We start from the raw sequence: 16,672 nt of genomic DNA on the forward strand, positions 1-16,672 counted from the left end.
GGGACCTTAGAAGGAAGTGAATCAATAAGATTTCAAGTTCATTCTGTCTCCTTCCTTGCTCCTTATTCTTTCAAGGAAGGAAGATGGCATATTCAAATTGTAGATGGGCAATTTCAGGACAAACCAGAGATTCTGACTTCAGAAGGTCTGGGAGTTGGTGTCTGCAAAGGAACCAGAAGAAGGAAGTCTCAAGCAGACCCCTGCTGGACTATCAAGAGTACCTTCATGGGTAAGTGACATATTGCCCCCAACAATCTGGGTCATCATCTTACCTATCTCAGAAAGATGGAAGGCTGAGTCAACCTTGAGCCAGTCTAGATTGAACTTCAGGCTGTGGGCAGAGTTTGCCTGCAATACTGCATTTTTAACCACATTTTAACCAGCAATGATAGATCTTTAAGAATTGCCTAAAGTAGGGGACATTAGAAATTCTGGGAATTTTAGGGAAAGGCCATTCTAGAACACAAGCTGTGCCACCAACAAGACACTGCTGTGAACAAACACGACATGGCATCCATGCCAATTTCAGCATCTGCTGTTGTGGCACATTGTTGTGTGCCAAAAGTGCACACATGTGCAGATGTGCACTATAATTCATTGCATGCATGCCCCCCCACGTGCCCACCTGTAGGTACCTGTGACCCTCCATGTGCCCCCTGCCCCCGTGAATGTGGGTACTCCACCCCGCGCTCCCCCGCCTCCACTGCACATCGGGGCCCTGTGCATGTGCAACCCCCCCGTGCATGGTGGGACCTGAAAACCAACTGGCCAGCAGGAGGGATGCATGCACACACAGTGGAGCTGAGCTGGGGTGATGGCTCGCATGCCCGCAGAGAGGGCTCTGCATGCCACCTGTGGTTTGTCATCACGGAGACAGAGCTATCATTTTACTAGACTCTAGTAGATTTGGGATGCCAAGGTCCAGGCAGCCCAAAAGCGCAGGGCCGTCGACATTGCTGTCTGGAATTTGAGGCAAGAATTGTTCCAGTGCCTTTTCCTTTAACATGATTTAAGCAGTGTTTTTGAGCATGTACAATGGACATGTGTAAAGTGTGTGTGTATGCTGTTGCAGAAATCACAAGACACGGCTGTATATTTAACAACACAAATGGTCAAGAACGAGGTTTTGAAACAGGCTATGATTGCTAGATCACGGCTTAGAAAATATGCCCTTATTGCTTCTGTTCTTGTGTACACTTTTCCCTCTGACTTCCTATTAGTGTCATCTGCTCCTCCAAATGGTGGGATCCCGTTTGTTTTACCAAATGACACCCTTTTCCTTGGTATCCAAAACAACAGGGCATAATCTTGATCTCCTACCAAACCTCTGCAAAGGACAAGTACAGGAAGGACGGAATGATCTTCTTCTACCAGTTCATTGCATGTCTATATTTTAATTCTGTGGGCTGACAATGGAAGCCTGGAGCGTTGCTTTCTTCTCCTGCCAGCTGCTCGTTCACCTGATTATTGATGGCCAGCAAGTTGGTCCAATCAAAGTGGGTTGCTAGGGCTTTAGAATGCAGAATAACAAGAACTGGAAGGGATATTGGAGGTCTTCTAGTCCAACCCCCTGCCCAATCAGGAGACCCTGTACCAGGGGTGTCAAACTCAATTTCATTGAGGGATGAATCAGGGTTGTGTTTGACCTGGGGGGGGGGGGCTGGGGTGTGTGTGACCAGCTTGATGTCACTCATGTTGCGTGGGGGAGTCTGTGGTGGCCCAAGCGCTGTGCCAGTGGAAATAGGCTCCTGAACCCTGTTTTCAGCCGTGATGGCATCCTGCCAGCAAAAATTGAGCTTGAAAGGGGGACACACATTTCCCCTACCCCACCCCGAGATCCATTTTTACTGGCGGAGGGCTACAGGCAGAGGTGTGTTGCTCCCAGTTCAGCCGAACCGGTAGGGGTGGCAGCAGGAGGCTCCGCCCACCTGCCTGTCACGCACGCGCAAGCATGAATGAACCAGTAGTGCCCGGATTTGAAACCATCGCGGCTGAAAACGGAGTCTGGAAGGAACGCGCACAGCTCTCCCGAGCTCTATTTTTGCTGGCAGAGACACCGTGGGCTGGTCCTTCGCTGTTTCCAGGGCGGCTCTGCAGGCCAGATCTAAGCACCCCATGGGCCACACCCGGCCTGCGGGCCTTGAGTTTGACCAACCTCTACTTAAAAGCCTCCCGTGATGGAAGACCTATCACATGTTTGTTACTGTGGCTTTCTCTCTCTCTCTTTTTTCTTTCTCCTTAGACTCTTGGGCTCTGAAAAAGCTTCCTATTTTTTGAATCCACCTACCACAGAGAAACCAATTAGCCCACGAGTGAGGCGCCTGTTGATGGCTGGTATCGGTAAGGCATTTCCTGTTTTAGAAAGAGTGATGTGGTGGCCTAGAGGGGGAGCTCTTGCCTCACAATTAGGTGGCTGTGAGTTCAATCCTAGGTAGAGGCAGATATTTCTCTCTCTGGGCACCCTGAGAATGTATCTACTGGATATAGCTGCGCATTGGCGACATGGAGGGCATCCCAGACTCCACCTCACGAGGCATTAAAAGACAATGAACCTTCTTTGCTAGTCTCCATTCCTTTTTGGGTATAATAACATGGAAGCAAGAGATTATGACCGTTACAGATTACAGGTAGTCCACGACTTACAACCATTCATTTAACATCGCTCACAGGTTACGACTGAACTGAAAAATGTTACTTATGATCAGGCTCTGCCCTTAATGGCTGTCACAGAATCCCTGAAGTCACGGGATCAAATTTCAGGCAGTTGGCAACCAAATGTGCATTTATGGTGGTTGCTGCGTCACAGGATCACATGAGCAACCAAAGTAAATGGGGGAGGCCAGATTCACTTAACAATCGTAAGATCTGCTTAATGGCAGAGGTGGTTTGCTTAATAACCATAGCAAGAACGTTGCAAAATTGAGTACAATTCAATGGGTCCATTGCTTCGTAATGGAAGTTCCGGTCCCAATTGTAGTCATAAATTGAGGACTACAGGCAGTCCTCAACAATTGAGCCCCAAATTTCCATTGTTCAGTAAGACGTTTGTTAAGTGAGTTTTGCCCCATTTTACAATCTTTCCTGCCACAGGTGTTAAGTGAATCACTGCAGTTGTTCCATTAGTAACCTGGTTGTTAAGTGAGTCTCTCAACTTTAGAACATCATTTGTCGGCTGTGACCAGGGGGACCTTTGCCCAGGTTCGCCTGGTGCACCAATTGCGGCCCTACCTGGACCAGGAGGCCCTTAGGATAGTCACTCATGCCCTCGTCACCTCAAGACTGGACTACTGTAACACGCTCTACATGGGGCTGCCCTTGAAGAGTGTTCGAAGACTTCAGCTTGTCCATTGCAGCCGTGCGAGCGATTGTGGGTGCACCTCGGTACACCCACGTTACACGTATCCTCCTCGAGCTGCACTGGCTGCCCATTGGTCTCCGGACACGCTTCAAGGTGCTAGTCGTTACTTTTAAAGCCCTACATGGTATCGGACCTGGGTACTTGAGAGACCACCTCCTGCCAGTCACCTCCCAAAGACCTATCAGATCCCACAGGCTAGGCCTCCTCCGAATACCATCTGCCGGCCAATGTCAGCTGGTGACTCCTCGGGGGAGGGCTTTCTCTGTGGCTGCTCCGGCCCTCTGGAATGATCTCCCCGTGGAGATCCGGACCCTTACTACCCTTTCAGCCTTCCGCAAAGCAGTTAAGACCTGGCTGTTCCGGCAGGCCTGGGAATGCTGAACTATCCAGCCCCATTCGAGGTTATGGCTGTTGTAGAACTTTAAATTGCTATTTTTTATTTTATTTTTTTGTATCCCCTCCCTTTTTATTGTTAGCCACCCTGAGTCTCTCGGGAATAGGGCGGCATACAAACAATAAATCAAATCAAATCAAATCTGACTTCTCCATTAGATATTGCTTGTCAGAAGGTCACAAGAGGGGATCACGGGACCTTGGGGACACAGCAACAGTCATAAGTATGAGCCAGTTGCCAAATGTCTGAATTTTGATCATGGGGATGCTGCAAAGGTCATAACTGTGAAAAACAGTCACAAGTCACTTTTTTCAGTGCCATTGTAACCATCACTAAATGTTGTAAGTCGAGGACTATCTGTGGAGGCAATCAGCTTGGAGTGCAACAGAGGTGGTATTCAACAAGTTCTGACCAGTTCTGGAGAACCGGTAGCGGAAATTTTGAGTAGTTCGGAGAACTGGTAAATACCACCTCTGGCTGGCCCCGCCCCCTCTATTCTCTGCCTCACAAATCCCAGCTAATCAGGAGGGAATGGGAATTTTGCAGTATCCTTCCTCTGCCACGCCCACCAAGCCACGCCCACAGAACCAGTAGTGCAAAAAAAATGAATCCCACCACTGGAGTCCAAGGACATGATCTTGTACGTGTGGTGAATGCAGAATAAGGGGAAAGCTGCGTCTCATGACAATAAATCTTCTGCTTTCTCATTTTCTTGACAGACTATACGAACTAACCTTAATATAGAAATGTAATAATAGGTAACACAGCCTTTGTTGGCTTTCTTCCTAACATTATGCAATTAAAGAGATGAAAGGGAGCACACCACTGCCTGCAGTATTTTAACTTGTCTCGGTCCCGAGTCTTTGGCAGCCAGAAGAGTGTTTTGGCCTCTGGGCAAAGATTGCAGCTTCTCTCAGGAGCTCTTTCCCTTTTGGAGAACTTTCCAGCTCCTTGGGGCTCCTGTTCTTCGTTGCAAAACTTTACCTAAAATTGGGCCGGGAGTTGAAGGCTGTGATGTCCTTTTCTTCTGGAGCCCAATAAGAATGGAAATGAAAACCAGGCATCCAAGAGCAAATCTCTCCCGGTCAGTGTATAACGGGTTTGTGTATGTGTATCAAACCAGGGGTGAAATTCAACAGATTCTGACAGGTTCTGAAGAACCAGTAGCGGAAAAATTGAGTAGTTCAGAAAACTGGCAAATACCACCTCTAGCTGGCCTTAGAGTGGGGAGGGAATGGAGATTTTGCAGTATCCTTCCCCTGGAGTGGGGTGGGAATGGAGATTTTGCAGTATCCTTCCCCTGGAGTGGGGAGGGAATGGAGATTTTGCAGTATCCTTCCCTTGGAGTGGGGTGAGAATGGAGATTTTGCAGTATCCTTCCCTTGGAGTGGGGTGGGAATGGAGATTTTGCAGTATCCTTCCCCTGGAGTGGGGATGGAATGGAGAGTTTGCAGTATCCTTCCCCTGGAGTGGGGTGGGAATGGAGATTTTGCAGTATCCTTCCCCTGCACACGCCCCCAAGCCATGCCCATAGAACTGATAGTAAAAAAAAATGAATTTCACCACTGGGTCAAACTGGATTTCTTTGAGGGATGGATTATAGTTCTCCTCTGTGGGCCAGCCAGCCAGGAGGAGACGGGATGGCCTGGGTGGCCTCCTGCTGCACTTTTTCAACCACAACAGGGTTCGGAGGGGCCACGGACGACCCCTGCGCACCCAGTTTTCAGCCTGGACAGCGTCCTGCAGCACGTAGCCAGCCAAAATGGGACATGGGGGGACACACAAGCCCCTGCCTCGCACTGGCTGCCAGAGGAACCGCGGGCCGGTCCTTTTCAATTTAAGCATCCCACGGGGCGGATGCGGCCTGCTGGCCTTCAGTTTGACACCCCTGGTGTACAACCACCTTCTCCAACTTGGGAGATTGCAGAAGGGCTGACCTGTCCTAGAACCCCAGTAGTTGTAATCCATCTGATCTGAGACTACTACAGGGAGTCCTCGGATTACAGCAGTTCACTTAGTGACCATTCACTAAATTGCAATGGCATTGAAAAAAGTGGGTTATGACCATTTTTCCTACTCCTGACTGTTGCAGCATCCCCACGATCATGTGATCAAAATTCGGTCGCTTTTCAACTGGTTCATATTTATGATGGTTGCAGTGTCCCAGGGTCGTGGGATCCCCTTTTGCTACCTCCAGACGAGCTAAGTCGATGGCAAGTCAGATTCACTTAACAATTGTGCTACTAACTTAACAACGGCACCGATTCTCTTAACAACTGTGGCAAGGAAGTTTGCAAAACGGGGCAAACTTAACAATTGTTTTGCTTAGCAGAAGAAAGTTTTGGGCTCAGTTTTGGTCGTGGGTTGAGGGCTACCTGGGTTGAGGAATTATTGCTGCAGATAGTAGGCATGGAGCAGGGATGGTTTACTTAAAGCTTTGTGTAGGACCTTTTCTTCAGAAATGGTGAGGTGGTTCATACTTTCTTTCTAAGGGACCCAACACATTTCAGCACTGTAACAAGTGTAACGCTGCCATATCTCATGTTAGAATAGAATAGAATAGGAATAGGAATAGAATAGCACAGTTGGAAGGGACCTTGAAGGTCTTCTAGTCCAACCCCCTGCCTAGACAGGAAACCCTACACCACTTCAGACAAATGGCTGCCCAATCTCTTCTTAAAAACTTCCAATGTTGGAGCATTCACAACTTCTGGAGGCAAGTAGTTTGATTGATTAATTGTTCTGTCAGGAAATTCCTCCTCAGTTCTAATTTGCTTCTCTCCTTGATTAGTTTCCACCCATTGCTTCTTGTTCTACCCTCAGGTGCCCTGGAGAATAGTTTGACTCCCTCTTCTTTGTGGCAGCCCCTGATATATTGGAACATTCCTATCATGTCTCCCCTAGTCTTTCTTTTCATTAAACTAGACACACCCAGTTCCTGCAACCGTTCTTTATAGGTTTAGTCCCCAGTCTCCTAATCATCTTCGTAACTCTTATGTAATATCATTTTCTTTGCCACACAGATATGGGGGCTGAGGAGGTGTGGAGGGGCCTTCATGAAGAACCCAAGTACCGACACGAGATTGCAGCAAGTTCAAAAGGCCACTCACTCTCCGAACAGGTGAGGAGGTTGCTTTTGATGAGAAAACAAGGCCTAGATCCACGATGGCAAACCTATGGCAAGTGTGCCACATGCATAGCCTTCTCTGCGGGACGCGAGCTGTCGCCCCAGCCCAGCTCCACTGTGCATGCACGCATGCCTCCCGCCAGCCAGCTGGTTTTCAGGTCTCGGCCACACATGTATGGGGGCAGGGCACACATGCGGGGGTTGCACATGCATGCATGGGGTATGGGGAGGTCATGATGCATCCACGGAGATATTGCGTGCATGCACGGGTGCAAAGCGTATGTGGGGGAGTTGCATGCGTGGGGGCGGGGGTCACATGCACATGCGTGGGGGAGAAGTGGAGCGTGGGGAGGTCGCTCACATATTGCATTATGGGTTTGTGGGTGCACGCTTTCGGCACATGATGACAAAAAGGTTAGCCATCACTGGCTAGATATAAGCAGTCCTTAACCTACGATCTAAGTGAATCATGCAGCCATGCTTCCCCCTCCCCCCCCATTGACTTTGCTTGTTGGAAACTGGCTGGGAAGGTCACAAATGGCCATCATGTGATCCTGGGGCACTGCAGTATAGATGCTTGCTAATTGCCAAGCACATTTTGATTACATGATTGTGGGGATGCTGCAACAGTTGTTAAATGCAAGGACTGATCGTAAGTCTTTTTTTTTTTAGTGCCTTGTAACTTTGAATGATCATAAAACGGATGGTTGTAAGTCAAAGGCTTATCTGTAACCTTTTCAGTGCCAAGTATGTACTTACGATAAGTCAGGTTTCTCCTGAACAGGATCTTCCTGCTCTTTGAATGGTGTCATTCTGTCATGCCTTGAATAATGAATCTGTATGCAGCAATAGAAACGGCACGTAAGACTTATATACCGCTTCACAGAGCTTTATAGCCTTCTCTAAGCAGCTTATAGAGTCAGCCTATTGCCCCAGACAAATTGGGGTCCTCATTTTACCCACCTTGGAAGGGTCAACCTTGAGGCTGGTGAGATTCGAACTGCCAAATTGCAGGCAGCCGGCAGTCAGCGGAAGTAGCCCACAGTACTCCATTCTAACCACTCCGCGACCAAAATGGCTGCCTGGAGTCCAGTTGTTTTTAGTCCGGATGTACAGACATCCTAAGGCCGTGATGTGGAATCTATGGCACGAATGCCACAGGTGGCACACAGAGTCCTCTCTATGGGCACGTGAGCCGTTGCCCCAGTTCAGCTCCACCACACATGCACACGCACCTCCTGCTGGCCAGCTGATTTTTGGGTCGTGCGCACATGGGGGTGGGGTGGGGGTATGCGCACATGCATAAATGAGGGGTCACATGCGCATGGGTGGGGGGGAGCATAGCTTCCCCCGCAGATCGTTTTTGGTTCCTGCCCCTAGGCCTTGAGTTTGACACCCCTGGTTTAGACTATGAGCAGCTTTTGGTACAACTGCAGCTGAAATCTGTCAGAGACATCCAGACAAATAGCTGAATTAGTGTGCATCTATAACAAGAAAAAAAGGGTATCAATGGCCCTTAGAATCCTATATTTTCTTGGCATAAGAAATGTGGAAGGTCTGGAATTTTCAATTGGCAAGAGGAAAAGAAACAGTGACAATCAGCACTGCCGGAGTCCCTCTTTCTACCTTCCTGACTTTGCTGTGTTAATTAATACCTGTGGTTGAAGAGAAAGATGCCATTGTTTAAATCCAAACTGAAGAGAATTGTATGTATTGTCAGGAAGTTTGATTCTCTTCCTTTAAGCTGAAGTGAGGACAATAGTCCCCTTGTCCACCGTAAGTGGTAACTGCCATAGCAAAGCGCGGAGGGCGGTACCTCCACCAACTGTTAACATTGCAAATCCCTCTCTAATGAATCCAGGTTAAATGCCCTGCTTAATACCGGTAGTCCTCGATTTATGACCACAATTGAGCCCAATATTTCTGCTGCTAAGCGAAGCAGCTGTTGAGTTTCGCCCCTTTTATGACCTCTCTTCCCACATTTGTTAAGTTAGTAATGTGGTCGTAAAGTGAATCTGGAGTCCCCGTTGACTTTGCTTGTCAGAAGGTCACAAAAGAGGATCACCTGACACTGCAACCGTCATAAATATGAGTCGGTTGCCAAGCATCAGAATTTTGGTCCCATGAACACAGGGATGCTTATGTAATGGTTGTAGGAGTGCAAAACAATTATAAGTCACTTTTTTCAGTGCTACTGTAACTTTGAACGGTCATTACATGAATTGTTGTAAGTCAAGGACGAGCCCATGAAATGGAACCATAGTTATGCCTCTAGTTAACCCCTGGCTATGCAAACCAGATTTCTTTGCCCTTAGGATCTCACAAGATATTCACTCAGATCGGGACTGTTAATGCCTGACCCTCTCTTTTGGTCACAACTGCCAAAAAGATTATTGCAGTTTCTTCTATTTTCAGATAGACCTTATATTAAAACTAAAGCCCTAAAAAAGGTTTGACTTGATTTTATTTTAAGAAAAAGAAAATCTTGGCTTCTATCTAGCTGTACAGTGTATCTTCTTAAATGTATTTATTTATCCAATTTGTATAGACACCCATCTCATATGAAATGTGTTTAAATATTAGTAGCTCAGGTTGGTAGTTAGGCTGTTGGTTTGAGCTCCGAGTCTGACAATTTGGTCGCAAACATTTCGTCACCATTCAAGGAGACATCGTCGGTGTGTTTTGAGTTGTGCTCATTCAGCTGGTCAAGCACAACTCAAAACACACCGACGATGTCTCCTTGACTGGTGACAAAATGTTTGCGACCAAATTGACAAGCTCAGAGCTCAAACCAACAGCCTAACCATTCTCAAAGATATGAGTTTGGATGGCTGACAACAGTTAAAACAGCAAGAACAATAAAAAATAGAGATAGAAACAAGAACCATAGAACTATACTAAAACCACTATTAACCCCTAGAGTCATTTTGAAGAGATGGGCAGCAAATAAATGTAATAAATAAATAATGTAAAACTTAATGAGGCACAAAATATAATTCTAATAATCCGTGGCTAAGTACAATCGATGCATCAGATATTACAGAAGAACAGGTAGAGCTGGGGGGTAGAGTCACCAACTGAGCATTCTTACATTCCCACAAGCGGTCTAAGTCCAATCCCTCTTGAATTTCATTGACCCTCACTTGGTACCAACTTAGTATTGAACTTTTGTTGTCTAGATTCTTGTGCCTAGGCTTCACCAATAAATCTTCTGAATGGCAAGTTAACGTATGGTCCTGATTCTTTGCACATGACAGATTTAATGCAACTATTGGAGAGGCTGGCCATTACACATCTTCACCACCACCACCACCCCAGGTGGGGTGACTGGCTGGCTGGCTGGCTGGCTGGCTGGCTGACATTTTATATTTATTTTATTTTATATTTATTTTATTATTTTATATTTTATTGTATTATTTTATATTTATTTTATTTTATTTATTTATTTTATTTTATTTTATTTTATTTTATTTATTTATTTTATTTTTTTATTTTATTTTATTTTATTTTATTTTATTTTATTATTTTATTTTATTTTATTTTATTTTATTTTATTTTATTTTATTTTATTTTATTTATTTTATTTTATTTTATTTTATTTTATTTTATTTTATTTTATTTTATTTTATTTCATTTCATTTCATTTTATTTCATTTTATTATTTCATTTTATTATTTTTATTATTTATTTTATTTTATTATTTTATTTTATTATTATTTTATTTATTTTATTTTATTATTTTATTATTTTATTATTTTATTTTATTTTATTTATTTTATTTTATTATTTTATTTTATTATTTTATTTTATTTTATTTTATTATTTTATTTTATTTTATTTTATTATTTATTTTATTTTATTTTATTTTATTTTATTTTATTTTATTTTATTTTATTTTATTTTATTTTATTTTATTTTATTTTATTTTATTTTATTTTATTATTTTATTTTATTTTATTTTATTTTATTATTTTATTATTTTATTTTATTTTATTTTATTTTATTTTATTATTTTATTTTATTTTATTTTATTTTATTTTATTTTATTTTATTTTATTTTATTTTATTTTATTTTATTTTATTTTATTATTTTATTTTATTTTATTTTATTTTATTTTATTTTATTTTATTTTATTTTATTTTATTTTATTTTATTTTATTATTTTATTTTATTTTATTTTATTTTATTATTTTATTATTTTATTATTTTATTTTATTTTATTTTATTTTATTATTTTATTTTATTTTATTTTATTTTATTTTATTTTATTTTATTTTATTTTATTTTATTTTATTTTATTTTATTTTATTTTATTTTATTTTATTTTATTTTATTTTATTATTTTATTTTATTTTATTTTATTTTATTTTATTTTATTATTTTATTTTATTTTATTTTATTATTTTATTTATTTATTTTATTTTATTATTTTATTTTACGTGTGCATGTGTACCAGAAATGGGAACACCAAGTGGTCGGTGTGCATGCACATCGGAAACCAGAAGAGCAGCCGCCTGTGTGCATACGCACTGTGCAGCTGCTCTTCTTGTCTCCGGCACGCACGCACACGCTCACACTCCCATTTCGGCACCCGGTGCCAAAAAGGTTCGCCAACACTGCCCTATACCATTTCAGACAAACGGTTTTCCAATCTCCTCTTACAAAATTCCAATGTTGGAAGTAGAGGTACAGCCGTTGCCTAAAGTAGCACTGCCTTTTTTCAGGTACCCTGGCTGGGACATCCTGCGACCACCCACCGGCTACAGCAAGTGGCTAGCTGGCAGCAGCAGCTGTGTGCGATGCATCGTCTGGGGAAGCAGCATCAGTACGCAGCCCTCTATCTCCTGGCCACCAAACAACCGTCTGACGTCAACGACTCCTATGGGACTGAAGGCCCAACCCGCTACTTCCACAATACTTTGAGCAAGAAGCAGGTATCATCAGCTGGCATCAACCCTTCCAGGACGTGCTGCTACTCCAGCGGCAAGAGAAAAACATGGGAGCAGTTTCCCTGACATTTGCACCCAGTGGATTTTGCCATCCCCAAGCAGACATGAACGAGGAAGGACAGCTCAACCCTGTGTTGGAAGATTGATCAAGAGTTCTTGATGAATTGTTCCTTCAGGAGCATCTAATGCGGCCTTTTTCCCGCCACAGCAAACCTTCAGGTGGTCCTTGACTTACAATTGGTTGCTTAGCAACTGTTTGAAGTTACGAAACACCCCCCCTCCAAAAAAAAGCTACTTATGATCCTGATTTGAGGTTCCAATAGCCAACTCCTCCTGGGGTTATGCGTACCGGTGGCAGCTGGGACCAGCGGCCACCATACCAGAACGGTGTTTGGTTGGGCCCACCCACCCACCTGTTTTTAAGCCAACTGGGCTTTAAAAGAGCCGAGGTGGCGCAATGGTTAGGGTGCAGCACTGCAGGCCACTTCAGCTGACTGTTATCTGCAGTTCAGCGGTTCAAATCTCACCGGCTCAAGGTTGACTCAGCATTCCATCCTTCCGAGGTGGGTGAAATGAGGACCCGGATTGTTGGGGGCGACTCCTCCTGGGGTTATGTGTACCGGTGGCAGCTGGGAGCAGCGGCCACGATACCGGAATGGTGTTTGGTTGGGCTCACCCACCCGCCTGTTTTTAAGCCAACTGGGCTTAAAAAGAGCCGAGGTGGCGCAGGGGTTAAAATGCAGCACTGCAGGCTACTGCTAGATCAGCAGTTCAGCGGTTCAAATCTCACCGGCTCAGGGTTGACTCAGCCTTCCATCCTTCCGAGGTGGGTAAAATGAGGACCCGGATTATTGGAGGCAATATGCTGACTCTCTGTAAACCGCTTAGAGAGGGCTGAAAGCCCTATGAAGCGGTATATAAGTCTACTGCTATTGTCTATTGCTATTGAAAGCCCTATGAAGTGGTATGTAAGTCTAAGTGCTATTGCTATTTGCGCGCACACATGCAGCATGCAGCACCTGCACGACCTCCACCAAGCAGCTGGAGTGTCTCAGGGCAGTGGCGCCCGGCCCTGTCGCAGCATACCAGTTGCGATGGGATCCGAAACCCACCACTGGGTCATGAGATCACATTTTGGGTACTGGATAATCGGCTTATATTTGTGACTGATTGCAGGGTCCCACAGTCACATGACTGAGATTTACAGTGGGTATTTATGTCCAGTTTCCAGCAAAAAACAACAACAACCCACCACTATTGTCTAAAATGGGTTCAGTTAACAACTGCTGCAAAAAAAAAAAAAAAAGACTGTAAAATCAGACACAGTTTGGATGGGATGACCCAGCAACGACTTATGACTGTAATTCCAGGCTCAATTACGATTGTTAAGTCAGGGACCACCTGTACTTGTTTTGCTGAATGAGTCTTTACATTTGGACGTGTTTTAGTCAAAACAACTGCAAGGAACAGATGACTCTGGACCACTCCTGCACCACTTGGAAATCAACCTTCCTCCTCTTTCCGTTGTTACTGGTCTCAGTATGAAATCAGAGCTATCACTCTGTCTCTGGGTGTGTTTGATTGGTATGTCTGGAAAAAGGAACCTGACCTATTAGAACTGTATTTGCATAGCTGGAGGAATGACCTCCCTGTACTAGTAGGGCCCAATCAGTGATGACCTAACTTGGAAAAGGTATGAGTAATGCCCTCCTCGGAACTGCCACGAAAGAGGCTGCAGGATTCTTGATAATGAACAATAATATCACAGTGGCACGATAAGAGTTGATATGAAGACAGGATTGGGTGGGCTGTACAGGTTGGGGAGAACTTATAACTAACTTTATGGCCGGCTCGAAGAACCTCCAAATAGCAATAGCAATAGCAGTAGACTTATATACCGCTTCATAGGGCTTTCAGCCCTCTCTAAGCGGTTTACAGAGAGTCAGCATATTGCCCCCAACAATCTGGGTCCTCATTTTACCCACCTCGGAAGGATGGAAGGCTGAGTCAACCCTGAGCCGGTGAGATTTGAACCGCTGAACTGCTGATCTAGCAGTAGCCTGCAGTGCTGCATTTAACCACTGCGCCACCTTGGCCCAACCCTGGCTGGCCACACCCACCCCACCCTTCCCACTCCTTCCCTTCCAGGACTCTCCACACGGCCTGTTTTGGATGAGAGATAAATGCAGGACCCACACGGAGGCTCAGCTCGGGGAAGGGGGAAAATTGGTCTCCCAGAAATTCTGGAAGGTCGGAAAGGAGCCTGTTTCTGGGCTCTGGAGGGTCTGTGGAGCCTGGGCAAGGAGGTTTTCACCCTCCCAGAGGCTCGAGGAAAGCCTCCAAAGTCTGGGGAAGGTGAAAACGCCCCCCCCCCGGCATGGTGCAGGAGGCCAACCAGGCCATGCCCACCATGACCACGCCCATTGGAGAACCCGTTGCTGAAATTTTTGAAGCCCAACCCTGGGCGGGATAGTCTTCTTGAATGAAAGCACCCATCAACTAAGGCAGAGGTGGGGAATCATGGCTCCTTTATGACTTGTGGATTTCAACTGGCTGGCTCAGGAATTGTGGGAGTTGAAGTCCAGGGATCATAAAAGGGACCATAGTTCCCCACCCTGAACTAAGGGAAGGCAACTCATCCTTCTCCTCTGAGATAACGATGCTTATTAAAGAATCCGATGTTGGAGATAGAACTTGTTTTGATCTCCTGTAAGCACCATAGGATGCAAGAGCTTAGGATGCGTGGGAGTGGGGAGGGGAGTCATGCGTGCATGCACGGGGCGGGAGTCACAGGGGGTGGTGCCACACAGACATTGCATTATGGATGCACGCGCACGACAAAAAGGTTTGCCATCACTGTGTTATACAAACGCTTTTAGGTTTTTGCAATTTCAAAAAAAAAAAAAAGGCAAGTTCACATATACAATTGAAGCCTTTCACCACTCACTCCAGGAACTGATAGCCTATCAGTAATGATCTTCATCTCTGGACAAGATAAGTAGCACATAAATTTAATAAATAAATATGTAATTAGGCAAGTAAGTAAGTAAATATCTACAGCTCAAACTCAACTCTCAGATCCCTGTGTTGTCATCTGCTCCATATCCTTCTGTGGATAACTTATCCAGCTTTCCCTTTCCCCAAAATAAGCTCTTGTGAAGTTATTTCAAAGAGGAACCCCTTCACTGGCAGCGTATAAGCTCTTCCAGACATTTTTTTAAAAGTCCAAAACGAAGAAGGGGAGGGAAAAAATACCAGCCTTCAGAAAGAGCCATGCTGCTGGCCTGTAAGAATCTCTGGTGTGGAGTATTTGCATAGGAACAATGAAACCAAGGATTTTCCAAGGGGATCCCCAGAAGGACACTGAAGTGTAGGCAGCTGTAGCTTCATTCATTCTCCCATCCGTGGAGGCTGAGGCCAGCGGAGAGATAAGCCCACCCACCCCTCCTCAGGCATTTCAAGAAAAGAGCCGGATGTGCCAGCAACCACACTTGAAACACTGAAATGTGACTGACGAATCACCCAGGAGAAAAATGAACTTCCTAGCAGGAGTCCTTGAAATAGCTACATCCAGGTGAAACAGCAAATTCCCACACTCCAAAATTGTTAAAAGCGGAGGTTGGGGGGGAGGGTACATTTCCTATTCCTGTTGACATTGTGGTTGCATTCACTGCTCTTCAAGGTCAGTCATTTGGTCTCCGGTGACTCTTGAGTTGGCATCCTGCCACAATGTGCCTCTCTTCCCCGACCATTTCTCCAGCTGTTGGCTGAGAACAACTATGGTACATAGAAGCAGCTGGCTTGCCCACATGGCAGGGCCCAGGCCTTCTGAACCTCGTAACTAATCCTTAAAATGGGCATAATTGAGGGGCAGATCAAAAAAGAGATTCTGGGTCAGGTTTTTGAAACTTTTTAAAAAGTCCATAAGTCTTTTAAAGGTTTGTTATTCAGGGAGAGATGCACTCTGCGCAAAGCCTGGAGTTCGATCCTGACTGGCTCAAGATTGACTCAGCCTTCCATCATTCCGAGGTTGGTAAAACAAGGAGCCAGATTGTTGGGGGCCGTGGCACGACATAACCGCGAACGTCAAAAGCGCACTGACAACACCGCGACGTCAAAAGCGCGCCGATAACACCGCGCCGACAGAAGCGCGATTTAACTTAAGGTAAGGTTTAGGGTTAGGTTTAGGTTTAGGTTTAGGTTTAGGTTTAGGGTTAGGTTTAGGGTTAGGGTTAGGGTTAGGTTTAGGGTTAGGTTTAGGGTTAGGGTTAGGTTTAGGGTTAGGTTTAGGGTTAGGTTTAGGGTTATGTTACAGCGCGCTTCTGTCGGCGCGCTGTTGTCGGCGCGCTTCAGCGCTCATTCGTCTCCGCGGTTTTGACGGCGCGGTTTTGTCACTGCGCTTTAGTCACACGCGCTTTTGTCGTACGCGCATTTGTGGTGGAACCGCTTCAGGAGCAGAGCTTGGATCTTGGCCAATTGTACCACAGTTTTGGCTCATGATTTCCTACAACACCCAGCTCCTTTTCACCCATTCTATTCCCAAGCCATCCTGTGTTAATCACTTTTGTGGTTCTTTTTCTTCTTCACATTTCCTCCGGTTACCTTTGTTTGTTTCAGCTCAATGTTGAAGCCAGTCTACATCTTCTGAAATCTTCTCTTCGAAAATGTAATCCACTCCTCCTTCCTTTATGTCATCTCAAAATTTAATAATCATTTTTTGAGTCCCACTATCCTTCTTTATCCCTAAATCCCAGCCTAAAACCCAAGCATTGTGAACAGGATAACGAATTCAGGAGCTTTGGCATGGGTTAGCGCGCTGGTTTGTGTTTTTGCTGAGCCTTGA

The 16,672-nt window shown here is 44.8% G+C and overlaps 1 protein-coding gene across 1 annotated transcript; it reads left to right on the plus strand.

The window, feature by feature from the left end:
- Positions 1 to 12,090, plus strand: LOC148047923 (uncharacterized). Its single transcript, XM_087707802.1, has 4 exons — positions 1 to 229; positions 2,243 to 2,340; positions 6,776 to 6,873; positions 11,605 to 12,090. Exons 1-4 carry the CDS (start codon positions 84 to 86, stop codon positions 11,893 to 11,895), a joined length of 633 nt encoding a protein of 210 aa, XP_087563928.1. The 5' UTR covers positions 1 to 83; the 3' UTR covers positions 11,896 to 12,090.
- The last annotated feature ends 4,582 nt before the right edge of the window (positions 12,091 to 16,672 follow it).

Source organism: Thamnophis sirtalis, unplaced genomic scaffold (assembly GCF_051295495.1).
Source record: "Thamnophis sirtalis isolate CommonGarterSnake01/CBP01778 unplaced genomic scaffold, rThaSir2_p1.2 scaffold_3, whole genome shotgun sequence".
NCBI lineage: Eukaryota > Metazoa > Chordata > Lepidosauria > Squamata > Natricidae > Thamnophis > Thamnophis sirtalis.